This window comes from Tachysurus fulvidraco, chromosome 18 (assembly GCF_022655615.1).
Source record: "Tachysurus fulvidraco isolate hzauxx_2018 chromosome 18, HZAU_PFXX_2.0, whole genome shotgun sequence".
NCBI lineage: Eukaryota > Metazoa > Chordata > Actinopteri > Siluriformes > Bagridae > Tachysurus > Tachysurus fulvidraco.
The window spans coordinates 20,012,728-20,027,727 of record NC_062535.1 but is presented as its reverse complement, the minus strand read 5'-3'; the positions used below and the strand labels follow the sequence as shown (position 1 = coordinate 20,027,727).

The following is a 15,000-nucleotide window of genomic DNA, read 5'->3' as shown; positions in this document are numbered from 1 at the left end:
CGAGTAGTTCGCGAACTTGATATATTTCCTCACCATCGACTAGCAGTGGCGGCGTTGGGGGAGGAGCAATGGTGGTGTCAGAATCCTCTTCGGCGGGCTTCAGCAGAGAAACATGGAAGGTGGGTGAGATGTGGTAGGTGGCCGGTAGTGTGAGGCGGTATGAGACGGGGTTAATTCGCCTGAGGATTCTGAACGGCCCCAGGAACCTGGGACTGAGCTTACGGCAGGGTAGGCGGAGGCGGATGTCGCGGGTCAAAAGCCAAACCCACTGGCCGGGTTGGTACTCGGGATGTTCCCTGCGGTGTCTGTCAGCCTGGGTTTTTTGTGTCCTGTCTGCTCTCCGTAGCTGTCTGTGTACCACGGCCCACGTGTCCTCGCTCCGACGAAACCAATCATTGACGGCCGGCAAATTGGTGGGTGCGTCGGACCACAGGAATAAGGGGGGCTGGTAGCCTAGGATACACTGAAAGGGTGTCAGGCTGGTGGCGGGTTTGATCAAAGAGTTCAGGGCATATTCAGCCCATATCAGGTACCTGCTCCACTCGTTTTGATTGTGTTGACAGTAAGTTCGGAGAAAGCAGATGATTTCTTGATTGAGGCATTCAGTCTGGCCGTTGGACTGTGGGTGGTACCCCAAAGTGAGGCTGACGTTTATATTTAACCACCCAAAGAAAGCCATCCAGACACCCTCGAGGTGAACTGAGGACCCCTGTCCGAGACGATGCCCTCGGGCAGACCATAGAAGCGGAAAATGTGGTTACAGAGCATTTCCGCTGTCTCGAAGGCGGTAGGAAGCTTGGTTAGCGGGATCAATAGGCAGGCTTTCGAGAACCGGTCGATGACGGTCAGAATGGTTGTGTGGTTGTTGGATCGAGGCAGATATGCGATAAGATCCAGTGCGATGTGTGACCAGGGTCGTTGTGGTACTGGTAGTGGTAGCAACAGGCCCGCGGGGCATTGATGTGAGGCTTTGGAGGTGTGGCATACCGTGCAGCCTCGGACGTACTCGCGTGCGTCCACAGCCAGTGATGGCCACCAGAACTCATTCTGGACCAGGTGGGTTGTAGCCGTGATGCCGGGGTGACTGGAGCCCATGCTTGTGTGTAGCAGTTCAAGGAGCGAAGTGCGCAGGTGCTCAGGCATGTACATCTTGTCGGTCAGGCATTCGACCGGTGGCTGCGTTTGTGCGTTGGCGATCTCAGTTAAGATGTCCCACTGAATGGGTGCGACGATTCGAGTCTCGGGGTTGACAGGCTTGGTGGGCGTGTGTTGGTCCGACTCCCGGTGCATGCGTGACAGGGCGTCGGTCTTGGTGTTCTTGCTCCCTGGTCTGTAGGTTACTGTGAACTGGAGCCAAGTGAAAAACATGGCCCACCGGGCCTGGTGTGGGTTCATGCGTTTAGCAGCACAGGTACTCCAGGTTTCGGTGGTCAGTGAGAATGGTGAATGGGTGCTGTGCGCCTTCTACCCAGTGGCGCCACTCCTTATGCTGCTTTCATGGCCAGCAGCTTGCGGTCTCCCACATCGTAATTCCGTTCTGTTGGGGACAATTTGCGGGAATAATAGGCGCATGGGAACATTTTATTGCCGGAACCCTGGCGCTGGGACAGTATAGCTCTGATTCCCGTGTTGGAGGCGTCTACTTCTACTATAAACGGCCGGTTCGGGTCAGGGTGGTGGAGAATCGGTGCTGAGGTGAAGCTTTCCTTTAGCTGTTTGAACGCTGAGTGCGCCTCCAGTGACCAGGTGAGGTGGGTTGTCATCGAGGTGAGGGGCGCTGCAATTGTGCTGAAGCCACGGATGAAGCGGCGGTAGAAGTTTGCGAACCCTAGAAAGCGTTGTAGTTCTTTGATGGTCCGTGGTTTGGGCCACTGTAACACCGCCTGCACTTTAGCATCATCCATGGCGACCCCCTCTGACGTACCCCAGAAAGGCTGTCGCGGTCTGATGAAACTCGCATTTCTCCACCTTGGCATATAACTGATGCTGGATGAGTCGTTGTAAGAGCACCCTCATATGTTGGATATGTTCTTCCTTGCTTTCAAAGTAGACGAGGATGTCGTTGATATAAATGATTACCCAGCCGTCTAGCATGTCCCGGAACACATCATTAATGAACAATTGGAAGACCGCTGGACTGTTCAGTAGGCCGAATGGCATGACCAAATACTCCTGGTGGCCTGATTGGGTTGAGAAGGCGGTCTTCCACTCGTCCCCCTGTCTGATGCGGATAAGATTATAGGTGCAGTGGGGGTCGAGTTTTGTGAAGTACCGCGCGCGGCGGAGTTGTTCCAGGGCTGACGGCACGAGTGGAAGGGGGTACCGAAACTTCACTGTTATATCATTGAGGGCTCAATAGTCGATGCAGGGTCGAAGCCCCCCGTCTTTTTTCTTGATGAAGAAGAACGACACTGGAGACACGGAGGGGCGAATGAACCCTTTCTTTAGGTCCTCCTGAATATATTCAGTCATGGCTGTGGATTCCGGCTGTGAGAGGGGGAAGATTCTCCCTCTAGGTGGCGTTACCCCTGCCAGGAGGTCGATGGCACAGTCACAGGGCCGATGTGGAGGCAGCTCCATGGCCTAAGCGCCTCTGCGAGGTCTTGGTATTCATTTGAGATCGAGGATGTCGGAGGGTATCGGCGTGGTGTCTGTGTTGTTGAGCTGGCAGGGCTCCTCTGGGTCCTGGCGGTGTGTAGTACATGCATTGCCCCAACTGGTGATGCGCAGCTTGGGCCAGGATTATGGAGCCGGGAGCCATGGTAGGCCAAGGATGAGGTTGTGTCGTGGAGAGTGGATGACGTGGAAGGAGAGACATGATGTTGGCCCCCCACCTGCAGGCTGAGATCTCTGGTGAGGTGTGTGATGCGTCCCTCTCTAAGTGGCCGTCCGTCTATCGCCTCCACTGCTAAAGGGGAAACACAAGGGGTTACCGGAACGTTATGAGTTTGAACGAATTTCCAAGATATAAAATTTCTGGCTGCTCCCGAGTCGATAAGTGCATAGAGTTCCACACTCTCTCCTCGAATCTTGAGCCGCACGCTGATTTGAGTGCAGCTCTCTGATTGTGGGATGACAAAACCTCCGGTGAAAAAAGCTCACCGGGTTATTTCGCCCTCGCAGTGGTCTGGTCGGGCAGGTCGGCAGTCGGTGTCCAGGTTCTCCGCAGTAGAGGCAGAGACAGAGGCGGAAGCGGCGCTCTCACTCCTCGCCCGTGAGGAAGCGCGCTAATACTCCGGGGACGCGTCTCTGTGGTGACGCTCGGATGGTGGTTTGTTGCTCATGAGACCTACTTATTAATGCTCTCCTATTTATTAATGCTCTCCTGCCTAACTATTCCTGCCCTGGCAACTGCCCCAATCAACAGGTAAAATGAACTGAGTATTATTACTATATATAAATACTGCCATTGTTTTGTGACTTTGTGTGAGCAAGATTATAAAAGCTTTATGAAGACAGTTTACATTACGATGCATTTTCTCAGAACCAGTTGATTATATTTCAGAACTCAGATTGTGTTCTCTGTAACAGGGTGTAATGAGACTGTAAACCCAGACTGTAAACCCAGACTGTAAACCCAGACAGTAAACCCAGACAGTAAACCCAGACTGTAAATGTAAACCCAGACTGTAAACCCAGACTGTAAACCCAGACAGTAAACCCAGACTGTAAATGTAAACCCAGACAGTAAACCCAGACTGTAAACCCAGACAGTAAACCCAGACTGTAAACCCAGACAGTAAACCCAGACAGTAAACCCAGACTGTAAACCCAGACTGTAAATGTAAACCCAGACAGTAAACCCAGACTGTAAACCCAGACTGTAAATGTAAACCCAGACTGTAAATGTAAACCCAGACAGTAAACCCAGACTGTAAATGTAAACCCAGACTGTAAATGTAAACCCAGACTGTAAACCCAGACTGTAAACCCAGACTGTAAATGTAAACCCAGACTTTAAACCCAGACTGTAAACCCAGACTGTAAATGTAAACCCAGACTGTAAACCCAGACTGTAAACCCAGACTGTAAATGTAAACCCAGACTGTAAACCCAGACTGTAAATGTAAACCCAGACTGTAAACCCAGACTGTAAATGTAAACCCAGACTGTAAGACTCACCCCCAAATCTTGCCGTACTTCTGAAAACACTCCATATCAAAATTATGCATTCCCTGAAAATCAGTGAAAGATAATCTGTAAATAACTCACACTGAGTTTATCATATAATGTCGTTATATGTTTATGATGTAATATAAACTCACCTTACGATATTCTAACATGGTTCCAAAAAATGGTACCGGTTTAGGACCAGGAACTCCCAAACGCTTAAAGAAACTGTACGGCCAGTACCCATACCTGAGGAGGACACGTTACAACTAAAGTTTAATCACTTTTTTATTCAAACTAAAAGATTACAGATTATAGATTATAACTGCTTTAACTCCACAGTAAACTGCACGTATATTTATACGCTCTGTACATATCGTACATTCAGTCCATACGAAGGTCTTATGTGTCTTACTCACACAGCCCTGAGGTGTACAAACATTTTCACACCTGATTATTTTGTGTGTGTAACAGTGATATAAAGTGAAATGTGAGACAGCACTTACAGCAGGAGGAGACTGATGAGGATCAGGATCAGAGCCCATGTTTCAGCTGACAAACTCCACCAATACACCATGATGATTATTAGTTAGTCCTGATTACTTAGTGTTAATAGTGATAATAGTTTGATCAGTCGTAGTGTTCGTAGTCTGTCAAATACAGTCTGTTTCCTGTAGGGTATGTGTGTGTGTGTGTGTGTGTGTGTGTGTGTGTGTGTGTGTGTGTGTGTGTGTGTGTTGGCGTGTGTGTGTGTGTGTGTGTGTGTGTGTGTGTGTGTGTGTGTGTGTGTGTGTGTGTGTGTGTGTGTGTGCGTGTTTGTACGTGTGTGTGTGTCTAGAGAATAGCAGGAGAATAAAAGGGACGGGAGGGGCTGAGGGTTGTAACAGAACACAGTAAACCCTCCCACTACAGTTTTATAATACACACACACACACACACACACACACACACACACACACACACACACACACACACAAACTCAGTTAACCTCTTTACTTTAGGGTGTGTCACCTTCTGCTGTCACGTTCAACCCCTGTGGATTTTTCCTGCTTTCAGCAAGAAAGTGATTTTCATTTCACCTCTTTATTTTCTTGAGCTCAAACCACACACACACACACACACACACACACACACACACACACACACACACACACACACACACACACAAGGACAAAACATGGCTTTGCTACAGCACTGTAAAGATCTTTAGGTCCATTCAGGCTGCATTGTTAGATGTAAAACCATTCACCTCACCGAGCAAAGCGTTTTAATTATAATCACTCCTATAAACTCCGCTAAACTTCTACAAAATGCTTGACCTGTGTTCTGTTCACAAACAAGGGAATGGGTGGGGTTAAAAAAATCCTGAAACCAGCCACTAGAGGGCGTCAGAAACATTTTGGCTTTTACCTTTGAATCCATTACAAAGTCCATCAATAAACCGTATGTATACAGTCCCTATGTACGCTGAACACAATTATAAACACAACACTTGTTTTTGCCACATTTCTCATAATGTAATATTAAAAGAAAAACAAATAATAAGGATGGGCCCATTTATATATATATATATAATATCGAGTTATAAGGAATTAAGCTGAATTATATTAGGAAATTTAGAGTTTAACAGAAGAATGTATTCGTATCTGGGAAAGAAACAGCAGGTGCAGTGTTTTGGGACTTCAGGATATAATAAGGATAATTCAGGATTTATAAATTCATTTTCTTTTATTAATTTTTTTTAACACATCACCTGCAATCGTACTTAAACAGTTCTACACTGTGTTTATATCCCTTTAAAGATGCACAACATTGGTATTTAAAAGCTTTAATCATGTTGGAATAACGTGTCCACACAGAGATACCAACATGTACATTATTCTAATACAGCCTGACTGCAATAATCAGAGAAATGAAGTAAAAAAATCAGAACTCAAGCATTGAGTCTAGAAGTTAACGTGGCTTTCTGTTCTTGTTATTCCGACGTGAGAATTTGAGTTTTATGGGGTGTTTAGGAGACAGAATTCCAGTGTTGATTAGCTCCAGAGGGACCTGATTAGAAAATGAGAAAAATAAGAATAATGGATATTACTGCATGACAACGATTCACCCAGGAACATGATTAATATCATCGGGGTTTGTTTTTCAGGTAAACTATCAGAGTTATCTAAAATATGACCAGCTTTAGTAAGTGATCTTTACAAGTGTTACATTTACATGTACAGCATGTGACAGACCCCTTATCCAGAGCGACGTACATAAGTGCTTAAATCTCTAACAGTGAATACATTAATGCTGCTCACTGGGTTACAGACTTAAGATACCATGAGTTTAAAACATTTGTTCAAAGTTACAATGAAAAAGTGTCAAAGTTTTTTTTTTTTTTTTAAATGTAAAAGATAAGGAAAGAAGTGCTAGTTGATACATGATTAGCGACTGAAGATCCTGACCTTCATCTCTTCAGAAACACTGACGTCGAATCTCTGCAGTATTTCAACAACAGCCAGCTTTATTATCACGAGGGCAAACCTCATGCCGATGCAGTTCCTGGGTCCTAAACCAAAAGGCATGTACACAGACTGCTCGATGCTCTCCTTGTTCTGCTGAGTGAACCTGAAACAACATGAACGATACATTAACAATCTATTCTTCTTCGTCAAAAAAAAAAAGGAAACCAAAATGCTTTCCGGTCTGGATTAAATTTACAAGGAAACCTGGTTCATCATCCCAACCTCGTATGATCAGCTTGTTAAGCACTATAACGCTCTGTTTGGCCTCCTGGTTAAATCATTCTAAAGACCACTTTTGTAATAATGCTTATGAACTGTAACAATGAAAACAAGTAAACCAGGTCTTGGTATCTTCTCTGTTTACCCTTTTTGCTCAGCTGATATATGTATCATACCTCTCGGGCTTGAAGGTGTCCGGCTCAGGCCAGTATTCAGGGTCCCTATGGAGGACAAACGTGGGGACTGAAACCGCAGTATCTTTTGGGATGGTGAGGCCTTTTATTTCAACCGTTTTCTTGCAGACTCGATGCAGACGGAAAATAACCGGGTACAATCTCAGTGACTCGCTCAGAACCGCATCCAGATACTCCATATTCGTCACAGTGTCATAATCAACTTCAGCCTGAAAACCAAAAAAACACAGGTAATGTCCACTCCTGTGTCCACAAGTAATGTCCACTTCTAAGTCCAACAAAGACGCTGTCAAAAACCCAATGCAGTTAAATCCAATTACATTTCTTTTTTGCAGACTTGTTCTGCTGTTCATTTTGTGTCGACAGAAGATTTTCTGTGTACAGCCTTGGAGTGAGGAGCGAGCCTTGATTAAAGACAAGCTGTGATAGTACATCGACTTCACTCCCAGTAAGTAGTTCTGCTGCTTCTTGCTTCCTTGGGGCAGATTGTAAGGGCATCAGACACTAACAATTCATTCAGATGCCCATTTTTGTAATGCTTGTACAATATGTTGACTGACAATGGCATTTGTTGTGACTGATATGTGGGTTGCTGGGGGGGGTAACTATAATGTAAGTAAGTATATAAGTAACTATAATGTAGACCTCTGTCTGTCTCTGTGTTAGACCTCTGTCTGTCTCTGTGTTAGACCTCTGTCTGTCTCTGTGTTAGATCTTTGTCTGTCTCTGGGTTAGACCCCTGTCTGTCTCTGTGTTAGATCTCTGTCTCTGTGTTAGATCTCTGTCTGTCTCTGTGTTAGATCTCTGTCTCTGTCTCTGTGTTAGATCTCTGTCTCTGTGTTAGACCCCTGTCTGTCTCTGTGTTAGATCTCTGTCTCTGTGTTAGATCTCTTTCTGTCTCTGTGTTAGATCTCTGTCTGTCTCTGTGTTAGATCTCTGTCTCTGCGTTAGATCTCTGTCTGTCTCTGTGTTAGATCTCTGTCTGTCTCTGTGTTAGATCTCTGTTTCTGTGGAGACCCCTGTCTGTCTGTGTTAGATCTCTGTCTCTGTGGAGACCCCTGTCTGTCTGTGTTAGATCTCTGTCTCTGTGGAGACCCCTGTCTGTCTCTGTGTTAGATCTATGTCTCTGTGGAGACCCCTGTCTGTCTCTGTGTTAGATCTCTGTCTTTGTCTCTGTGTTAGATCTCTGTCTGTCTCTGTGTTAGATCTCTGTCTGTCTCTGTGTTAGATCTCTGTCTATGTGTTAGACCTCTGTCTGTCTCTGTGTTAGATCTCTGTCTCTGTGTTAGATCTCTGTCTCTGTGTTAGACTTCTGTCTGTCTCTGTGTTAGACCTCTGTCTGTCTCTGTGTTAGATCTCTGTCTCTGTCTCTGTGTTAGATCTCTGTCTGTCTATGTGTTAGATCTCTGTCTTTGTCTTTGTGTTAGATCTCTGTCTGTCTCTGTGTTAGATCTCTGTCTTTGTCTCTGTGTTAGATCTCTGTCTTTGTCTCTGTGTTAGATCTCTGTCTGTCTCTGTGTTAGATCTCTGTCTTTGTCTCTGTGTTAGATCTCTGTCTTTGTCTCTGTGTTAGATCTCTGTCTGTCTCTGTGTTAGATCTCTGTCTCTGTGTTAGATCTCTGTCTTTGTCTCTGTGTTAGATCTCTGTCTGTCTCTGTGTTAGATCTCTGTCTGTCTCTGTGTTAGATCTCTGTTTCTGTCTCTGTGTTAGATCTCTGTCTCTGTGTTAGATCTCTGTCTGTCTCTGTGTTAGATCTCTGTCTGTCTCTGTGTTAGATCTCTGTTTCTGTCTCTGTGTTAGATCTCTGTCTCTGTGGAGACCCCTGTCTGTCTCTGTGTTAGATATCTGTGTCTGTGTTAGATATCTGTCTCTGTGTTAGATATCTGTCTCTATCTCTTTGTAGACCCCTGTCACTGTGTTAGATATCTGTCTCTCTGTTAGATCTCTGTCTCTGTGTTAGAACCCTGTCTGTCTCTGTGTTAGACCCCTGTCTCTGTCTCTGTGTAGACCCCTGTCTCTGTCTCTGTGTTAGACCCCTGTCTGTCTCTGTGTTAGACCCCTGTCTCTGTGTTAGATATCTGTCTCTGTCTCTGTGTAGACCCCTGTCTCTGTCTTTGTGTTATATATCTGTCTCTGTCTCTGTGTAGACCCGTGTCTGTCTTTGTGTCAGACCCCTGTGTTACCTCTCTGTGTGTCTGTTATTCTCACTTTAGTTTGATGCTATACAAGTGTCCAATGCCATGACACACGTTGGTACCTTCATTAAACCTGTTGATCACCTTATTAGGGAAAGTTTCATCAATTTCTTCCTGCAGTTTCTTCATTGTCTCTGGATTCCTGGCCAGATTGTAGAACAGAAATGAAAGAGTCTTGTTGCTCGTCTCATAACCAGCAAAGATGAACACCATGGACTGGGACAGGATCTCATGATCATTCAGACCTTCAGATACACACACACACACACACATACACACACACACACACACACACACACACACACACACACACACACACACACACACACACACACAGTGTTTAATAATTTTGTTCCGATATTTTTGGTTCATTTTGTCACAATTCTATTCTCTTCATTTCGAAATCAACCTCCTTAAAATCCTAAATATTAACAGATTTTTTTTTTTAGATCGGTCAAGGAATTTTAAACAATTATGAAAGTGTTGAACATAAAGATGAAACATTTTAACCAGTGACCTTCGTTTGTCTCGTTCATCTTCAGATGACCTTTTCCTGATTTTTGAGAATCGATCATCAGCTGCATGAAGTCCACTCGTTTCTGTAGAGAGTCAAAGACAAAACACAATAAAACCTTAATAAGTAAAGTGTGTAAAAGTGAAGCAGTCTTTATCAGTTCATAATTAAACCAGTGGAGGTCTACCTTCTGATCCTGGGCCTCACGTTCAGACTTGATCTTTTGCAGAGAGGTGTAAAAGAAATCGGTCACTGAGGCTGGAAATATGGAAATGTCCAGTTTCTCCAACAGGGGTTTGATAAAGGGGAAGAACGCTTTTATACACAGAAAGAGAAAATAGAACGACAGCTGATGTAAATCATCATTTATACTGAGCATAAACAAAAGAAATTTAAATGTAAATCTGAATTTTAAGTGTCTGAAAATACATTTTGTACACAAGACTTACCGACAGCGAGTAGCAGAGGGTTTAGTAAGTCAAACTTCAGCAGTTTCTTCATGTTTGATACGAACGGATCTTCGGGGTTGTTCAGGGAGTCGATATCGATACCAAACGCTGTGCTCATCACCACATCCATACTGTAGGCTCCAAAAAACCTTAAAACAAAAACATTGGGTGAAAAAATCAAACCATGAGATTAAACCCAGACAATTTGATAACTAACCCTGAGGATAACGACATAATGCATATTAGAGATTAGAATGTTTTACTCCTCGACTAATCTCATTTCACTAGGTTTCTTTTGCAAAAATGACAATTTGTGTACTAGATTCTGTATGTAGATGTTTCTTCAATACCAATAACAACCAAACCTCTTTTTAACATAATCAATTCTTCTCTAAGAAAACTGATTAAATCACATTAACTCCACCTGTCAGCTGTCACACTGTAGGCCAATTAAACCTAACTTGAGAATTCTAGAAAAGCTTGTAGCTGAGCACTTAACCTTCGTAAGACTAACATTCATTTACTCCTCATCATATCACTGAGACGGCACTTTTGTTTTTTATGATCCCAAAAGTCTCCAGCAGGGGGCAACAGAACCCCACACTTATAGTACAGACTTTTAATTAATGTTCGGGACTCAGACCCACTCAGTCTCAGGCTTAACACATGTTTGCTACCCAGGGTGTGATATCTTTTGCACTGCATTTTACTCTTTAATATCTGCTGATTCTCCTCGCTCACACGTCTGCTGCAGATTTTCAGTCAACGAGTGTGAATGTGACTTCATGATTCCAAACATCTGAGAAATAGGAAAGAACATCAACTCTTAATATTATCATCAAGAGGAAGTCAAAGTGTGTGTTTAATTCTTAAAAGAAATAAATTAATGGTGCAATTATACACACACACACACACACACACACACACACACACACACACACACACACACACACACACACACACACCTCCTTTAATTTACCACTGGTGAACGATGGAGTGAGAACACTCCTGATTCTCTTCCAGTCCTCGTCCTCAGTAATGGTCAGTGCATCATAGAGAGGACCGTTTAGGCCAAAATTCTGAGTGAAACAAATAACTAATTACTGCAGCAGTGCTTTAATTATCTCATAACAGGGAAATGTTTTTGTGTATAAAGGTCATTATTTAAGTAATGTTGTTGTTGTTAAACAGAACTAATAGGTGGAAAGCAGTAGGAACTTCCAGTGAGTAGTAAAGTTTTTGTGTGTGTGTGTGTGTGTGTGTGTGTGTGTGTGTGTGTGTGTGTGTGTGTGTGTGTGTGTGTGTGATCTCACTCTGCGGTTGGTGAACAGAGAGTAACACTCTTTAATCAGGACAGATTTGATGATCTCTGTGTCCATGATACAGAGGACCGGCTGTCTCGCATCATATATACTGTAATAAACACCACAGACATCAGACACTGACATCACATCACATTTACCAGCTTCATGATTCAGAGCAATTCCACAAAAATGTCTCGTCTTACTACAAAAAATAAAGTAAAGTATTACAGAAACACTTTTAAATGTGATTATGTGTAAATGTGACTCAGATTGTGTTGCACAACGATCTGATCTCCCCTTCAGCCACAGGACATGGACACAACTGTCCTTTTTCTCTCATGTTGTCCACACAGGCTGCTCAGGTACTTGTTCAGTCTCTTGTCATTTCTAGTCTGGATTACTGTAACACACTGCTGGCAGGTCTACCTATGAACACACTCCGTCCTCTGTAAATGATCCATAATGTCTTCAACTTGTCTTCAACCTGCCTAAGTTCTCCACGCCACCACACTGCTGTGTTCCTCCACTTTCTCCTGTAGCTGAACACATCAGATTTAAACACTGATGCTGGCCTACAAAGCCACAACCAGACCAGCTCCCTCTTACCCCAAAGCCCTCATCACTCCTCACACTGCACCTCACACCCTCAGAACTACAGCACTGCCCCACTGATCCCACCATCTCTCAGGGTAAGAGGGACGTTTACTATAGGACTCTTCTCTGTTCTGCACCGAGGTGGTGGGATGAACTTCCCCTAGAGGTCCGGACAGCTGAGTCACTGGTTATTTTCAAACGCCGAGTGAAGACCTACTTATTCAGGAAACACTTCAACTAGCACTTCTTTCCTTATCTTTTGCATTTAAAAAACTAAACAAAAAAAAACTTTGACACTTTTTCATTGTAACTTTGAACAAAAGTTTTAAACTCATGGTATCTTAAGTCTGTAACCCAGTGAGCAGCATCAATGTATTCAGTGTTAGAGATTTAAGCTCTTATGTACGTCGCTCTGGATAAGGGGTCTGTCACATGCTGTAAATGTAAACCCAGACTGTAAATGTAAACCCAGACTGTAAACCCAGACTGTAAACCCAGACTGTAAATGTAAACCCAGACTGTAAATGTAAACCCAGACAGTAAACCCAGACTGTAAATGTAAACCCAGACTGTAAATGTAAACCCAGACAGTAAACCCAGACTGTAAATGTAAACCCAGACTGTAAATGTAAACCCAGACAGTAAACCCAGACTGTAAATGTAAACCCAGACTGTAAATGTAAACCCAGACAGTAAACCCAGACAGTAAACCCAGACTGTAAATGTAAACCCAGACTGTAAACCCAGACAGTAAACCCAGACTGTAAATGTAAACCCAGACTGTAAACCCAGACTGTAAATGTAAACCCAGACTGTAAACCCAGACTGTAAACCCAGACTGTAAATGTAAACCCAGACTGTAAACCCAGACTGTAAGACTCACCCCCAAATCTTGCCGTACTTCTGAAAACACTCCATATCAAAATTATGGATTCCCTGAAAATCAGTGAAAGATAATCTGTAAATAACTCACACTGAGTTTATCATATAATGTCGTTATAGCACGATGTTTATGATGTAATATAAACTCACCTTACGATATTCTAACATGGTTCCAAAAAATGGTACCGGTTTAGGACCAGGAACTCCCAAACGCTTAAAGAGACTGTACGGCCAGTACCCATACCTGAGGAGGACACGTTACAGGAGGACAGATTATACTAGATATCATCAACATTAGAAAGAGAAACATCAAAGGTTAAAATAATGCTAACATTATAGCAGTGTTACATCAGTGTTTAACCACATGGAGGCGCTGTACATGATTAACTCTACATCAGATAGAACTGTAGCTATAATCAGCATGCTCTATTTATTAAAGCAATGTCAGTGTTTATACTCATAGAGACATTGTACATGAATCACATGATCATAATAGATAATAATACCTTCTGTACCCTCTATACCTTCTGTATTCTGTATCTTAATCTCCCAATGGCCAACATCCTCAACCTGCATGTCGTCATCACATCATCACACTATCAGATCTAGCAGCCGAAGTTGCTTTACAATGCATTCACTAACTAAACTGGTTAATGTAGATCTGCTACAGATCATCACTTCCTTTTAAGGACATGAACAACAGCGTCTGCTTTCATGGTGCACACTTTAGCGTCCCAGGGAATGAAACAGGTCTCCATTATAACTCCACACTCTTCAGGACATTATTCTCCATGGTCTCGAAACATACATTTGTAGACTTCATACACACAACAGAGGCAAAGTCTTCATCACTGTTCACCTGAGATCCAAGACCAAGGTGATTAAGGTACCTGCTGTTAGCCCTCACCAACCACTGTCACATGCCTGCAAAGGTTCACCATCAGCCTTTAGACATCCCACATCATCATACACAACACTGATGTGACCCCATCCATCTGTCCCCATCATCAAGTCAAGACTCAAGTCAAGAAGCTTTTATTGTCATTTACACCATATATATGTGACACAGTACACGGAGACATGACATGACGTCCCCCAGGACCAGGGATCTACAGAGAACAGCACAGTGATGAGGACTGAAGTAAGTTAGTCACATAAAGTGTATTTGTACAACCTGGTGTACACAGTGTGGGACACAAGACAAGAAGACAGTGTGAGACACAAGAGAAGAAGACAGTGCAGGACAAAATACAGTGTAGGACAAAAGACAGTGCAGACAAAAGACAGTGTAGGACATGAGACAAGAAGACAGTGCAGGACAAAAGACAGTGCAGACAAAAGACAGTCAGGACAAAACAGTCCAAAAGCAGCACTGACCAGTGGACATACTGTATGTTCTATAGTACATGGGCAGACATCCTGTAATGAACACATTAGTGTTATAGCAGCAGTTATATGAGGTTATAATGTAGTGTGTAAAACATCAACTGACGTGTGAAAGACAGAATGTGTAACCAGCAAAAACTGTGTGTAAAACACATAAGATGAAGAGAGAGAGAGAGAGAGAGTGATAGGTAGCTGACACACAAGATGGAGAGAGAGAGAGAGAGAGAGAGAGAGAGAGAGAGAGAGAGAGAGGAGTGATAGGTAGCTGACACACAAGATGGAGAGAGAGAGAGAGAGAGAGAGAGAGAGAGAGAGAGAGAGAGAGAGAGAGAGAGAGAGCTGACACACAACACACTAGCTACAATAAACAGTTGTGTAGTAAAGATCTAAAGGACTGGTGTGGTTTTATTTAAGAGATTATAATTCAGTCCATACGAAGGTCTTATGTGTCTTACTCACACAGCCCTGAGGTGTACAAACATTTTCACACCTGATTATTTTGTGTGTGTAACAGTGATATAAAGTGAAATGTGAGACAGCACTTACAGCAGGAGGAGACTGATGAGGATCAGGATCAGAGCCCATGTTTCAGCTGACAAACTCCACCAATACACCATGATGATTATTAGCACTATGTCCAGA

General features: G+C 43.5%; 1 protein-coding gene across 4 annotated transcripts in view; it reads right to left on the bottom strand.

Annotated features, from left to right (window-relative positions):
* The window catches only part of LOC113658453 (cytochrome P450 3A30-like), a 23,330-nt gene that overhangs the window by 8,297 nt on the left and 33 nt on the right, over positions 1-15,000 (bottom strand). The window contains exons 1-13 of one of the 4 annotated variants that reach the window (XM_047803472.1): positions 14,905-15,000; positions 13,123-13,216; positions 12,974-13,026; positions 11,506-11,605; positions 11,158-11,271; positions 10,903-10,991; positions 10,193-10,341; positions 9,931-10,058; positions 9,747-9,828; positions 9,314-9,474; positions 7,016-7,242; positions 6,561-6,723; positions 5,824-6,162 (exon numbers count right to left, since the gene is read on the bottom strand). The exon at positions 14,905-15,000 is cut by the window's right edge and continues 33 nt beyond it. In XM_047803472.1, coding sequence (XP_047659428.1) covers positions 6,064-6,162; positions 6,561-6,723; positions 7,016-7,242; positions 9,314-9,474; positions 9,747-9,828; positions 9,931-10,058; positions 10,193-10,341; positions 10,903-10,991; positions 11,158-11,271; positions 11,506-11,605; positions 12,974-13,026; positions 13,123-13,216; positions 14,905-14,975 — 1,530 coding nt within the window. In that variant the 5' untranslated portion in view covers positions 14,976-15,000 and the 3' untranslated portion in view covers positions 5,824-6,063. Of the gene's footprint in view, positions 1-4,122; positions 4,176-4,265; positions 4,360-4,616; positions 4,855-5,823; positions 6,163-6,560; positions 6,724-7,015; positions 7,243-9,313; positions 9,475-9,746; positions 9,829-9,930; positions 10,059-10,192; positions 10,342-10,902; positions 10,992-11,157; positions 11,272-11,505; positions 11,606-12,973; positions 13,027-13,122; positions 13,217-14,904 lie in introns of those variants that run through there. The other 3 variants (XM_047803471.1, XM_047803470.1, XM_047803473.1) reach the window with 3 other exon arrangements.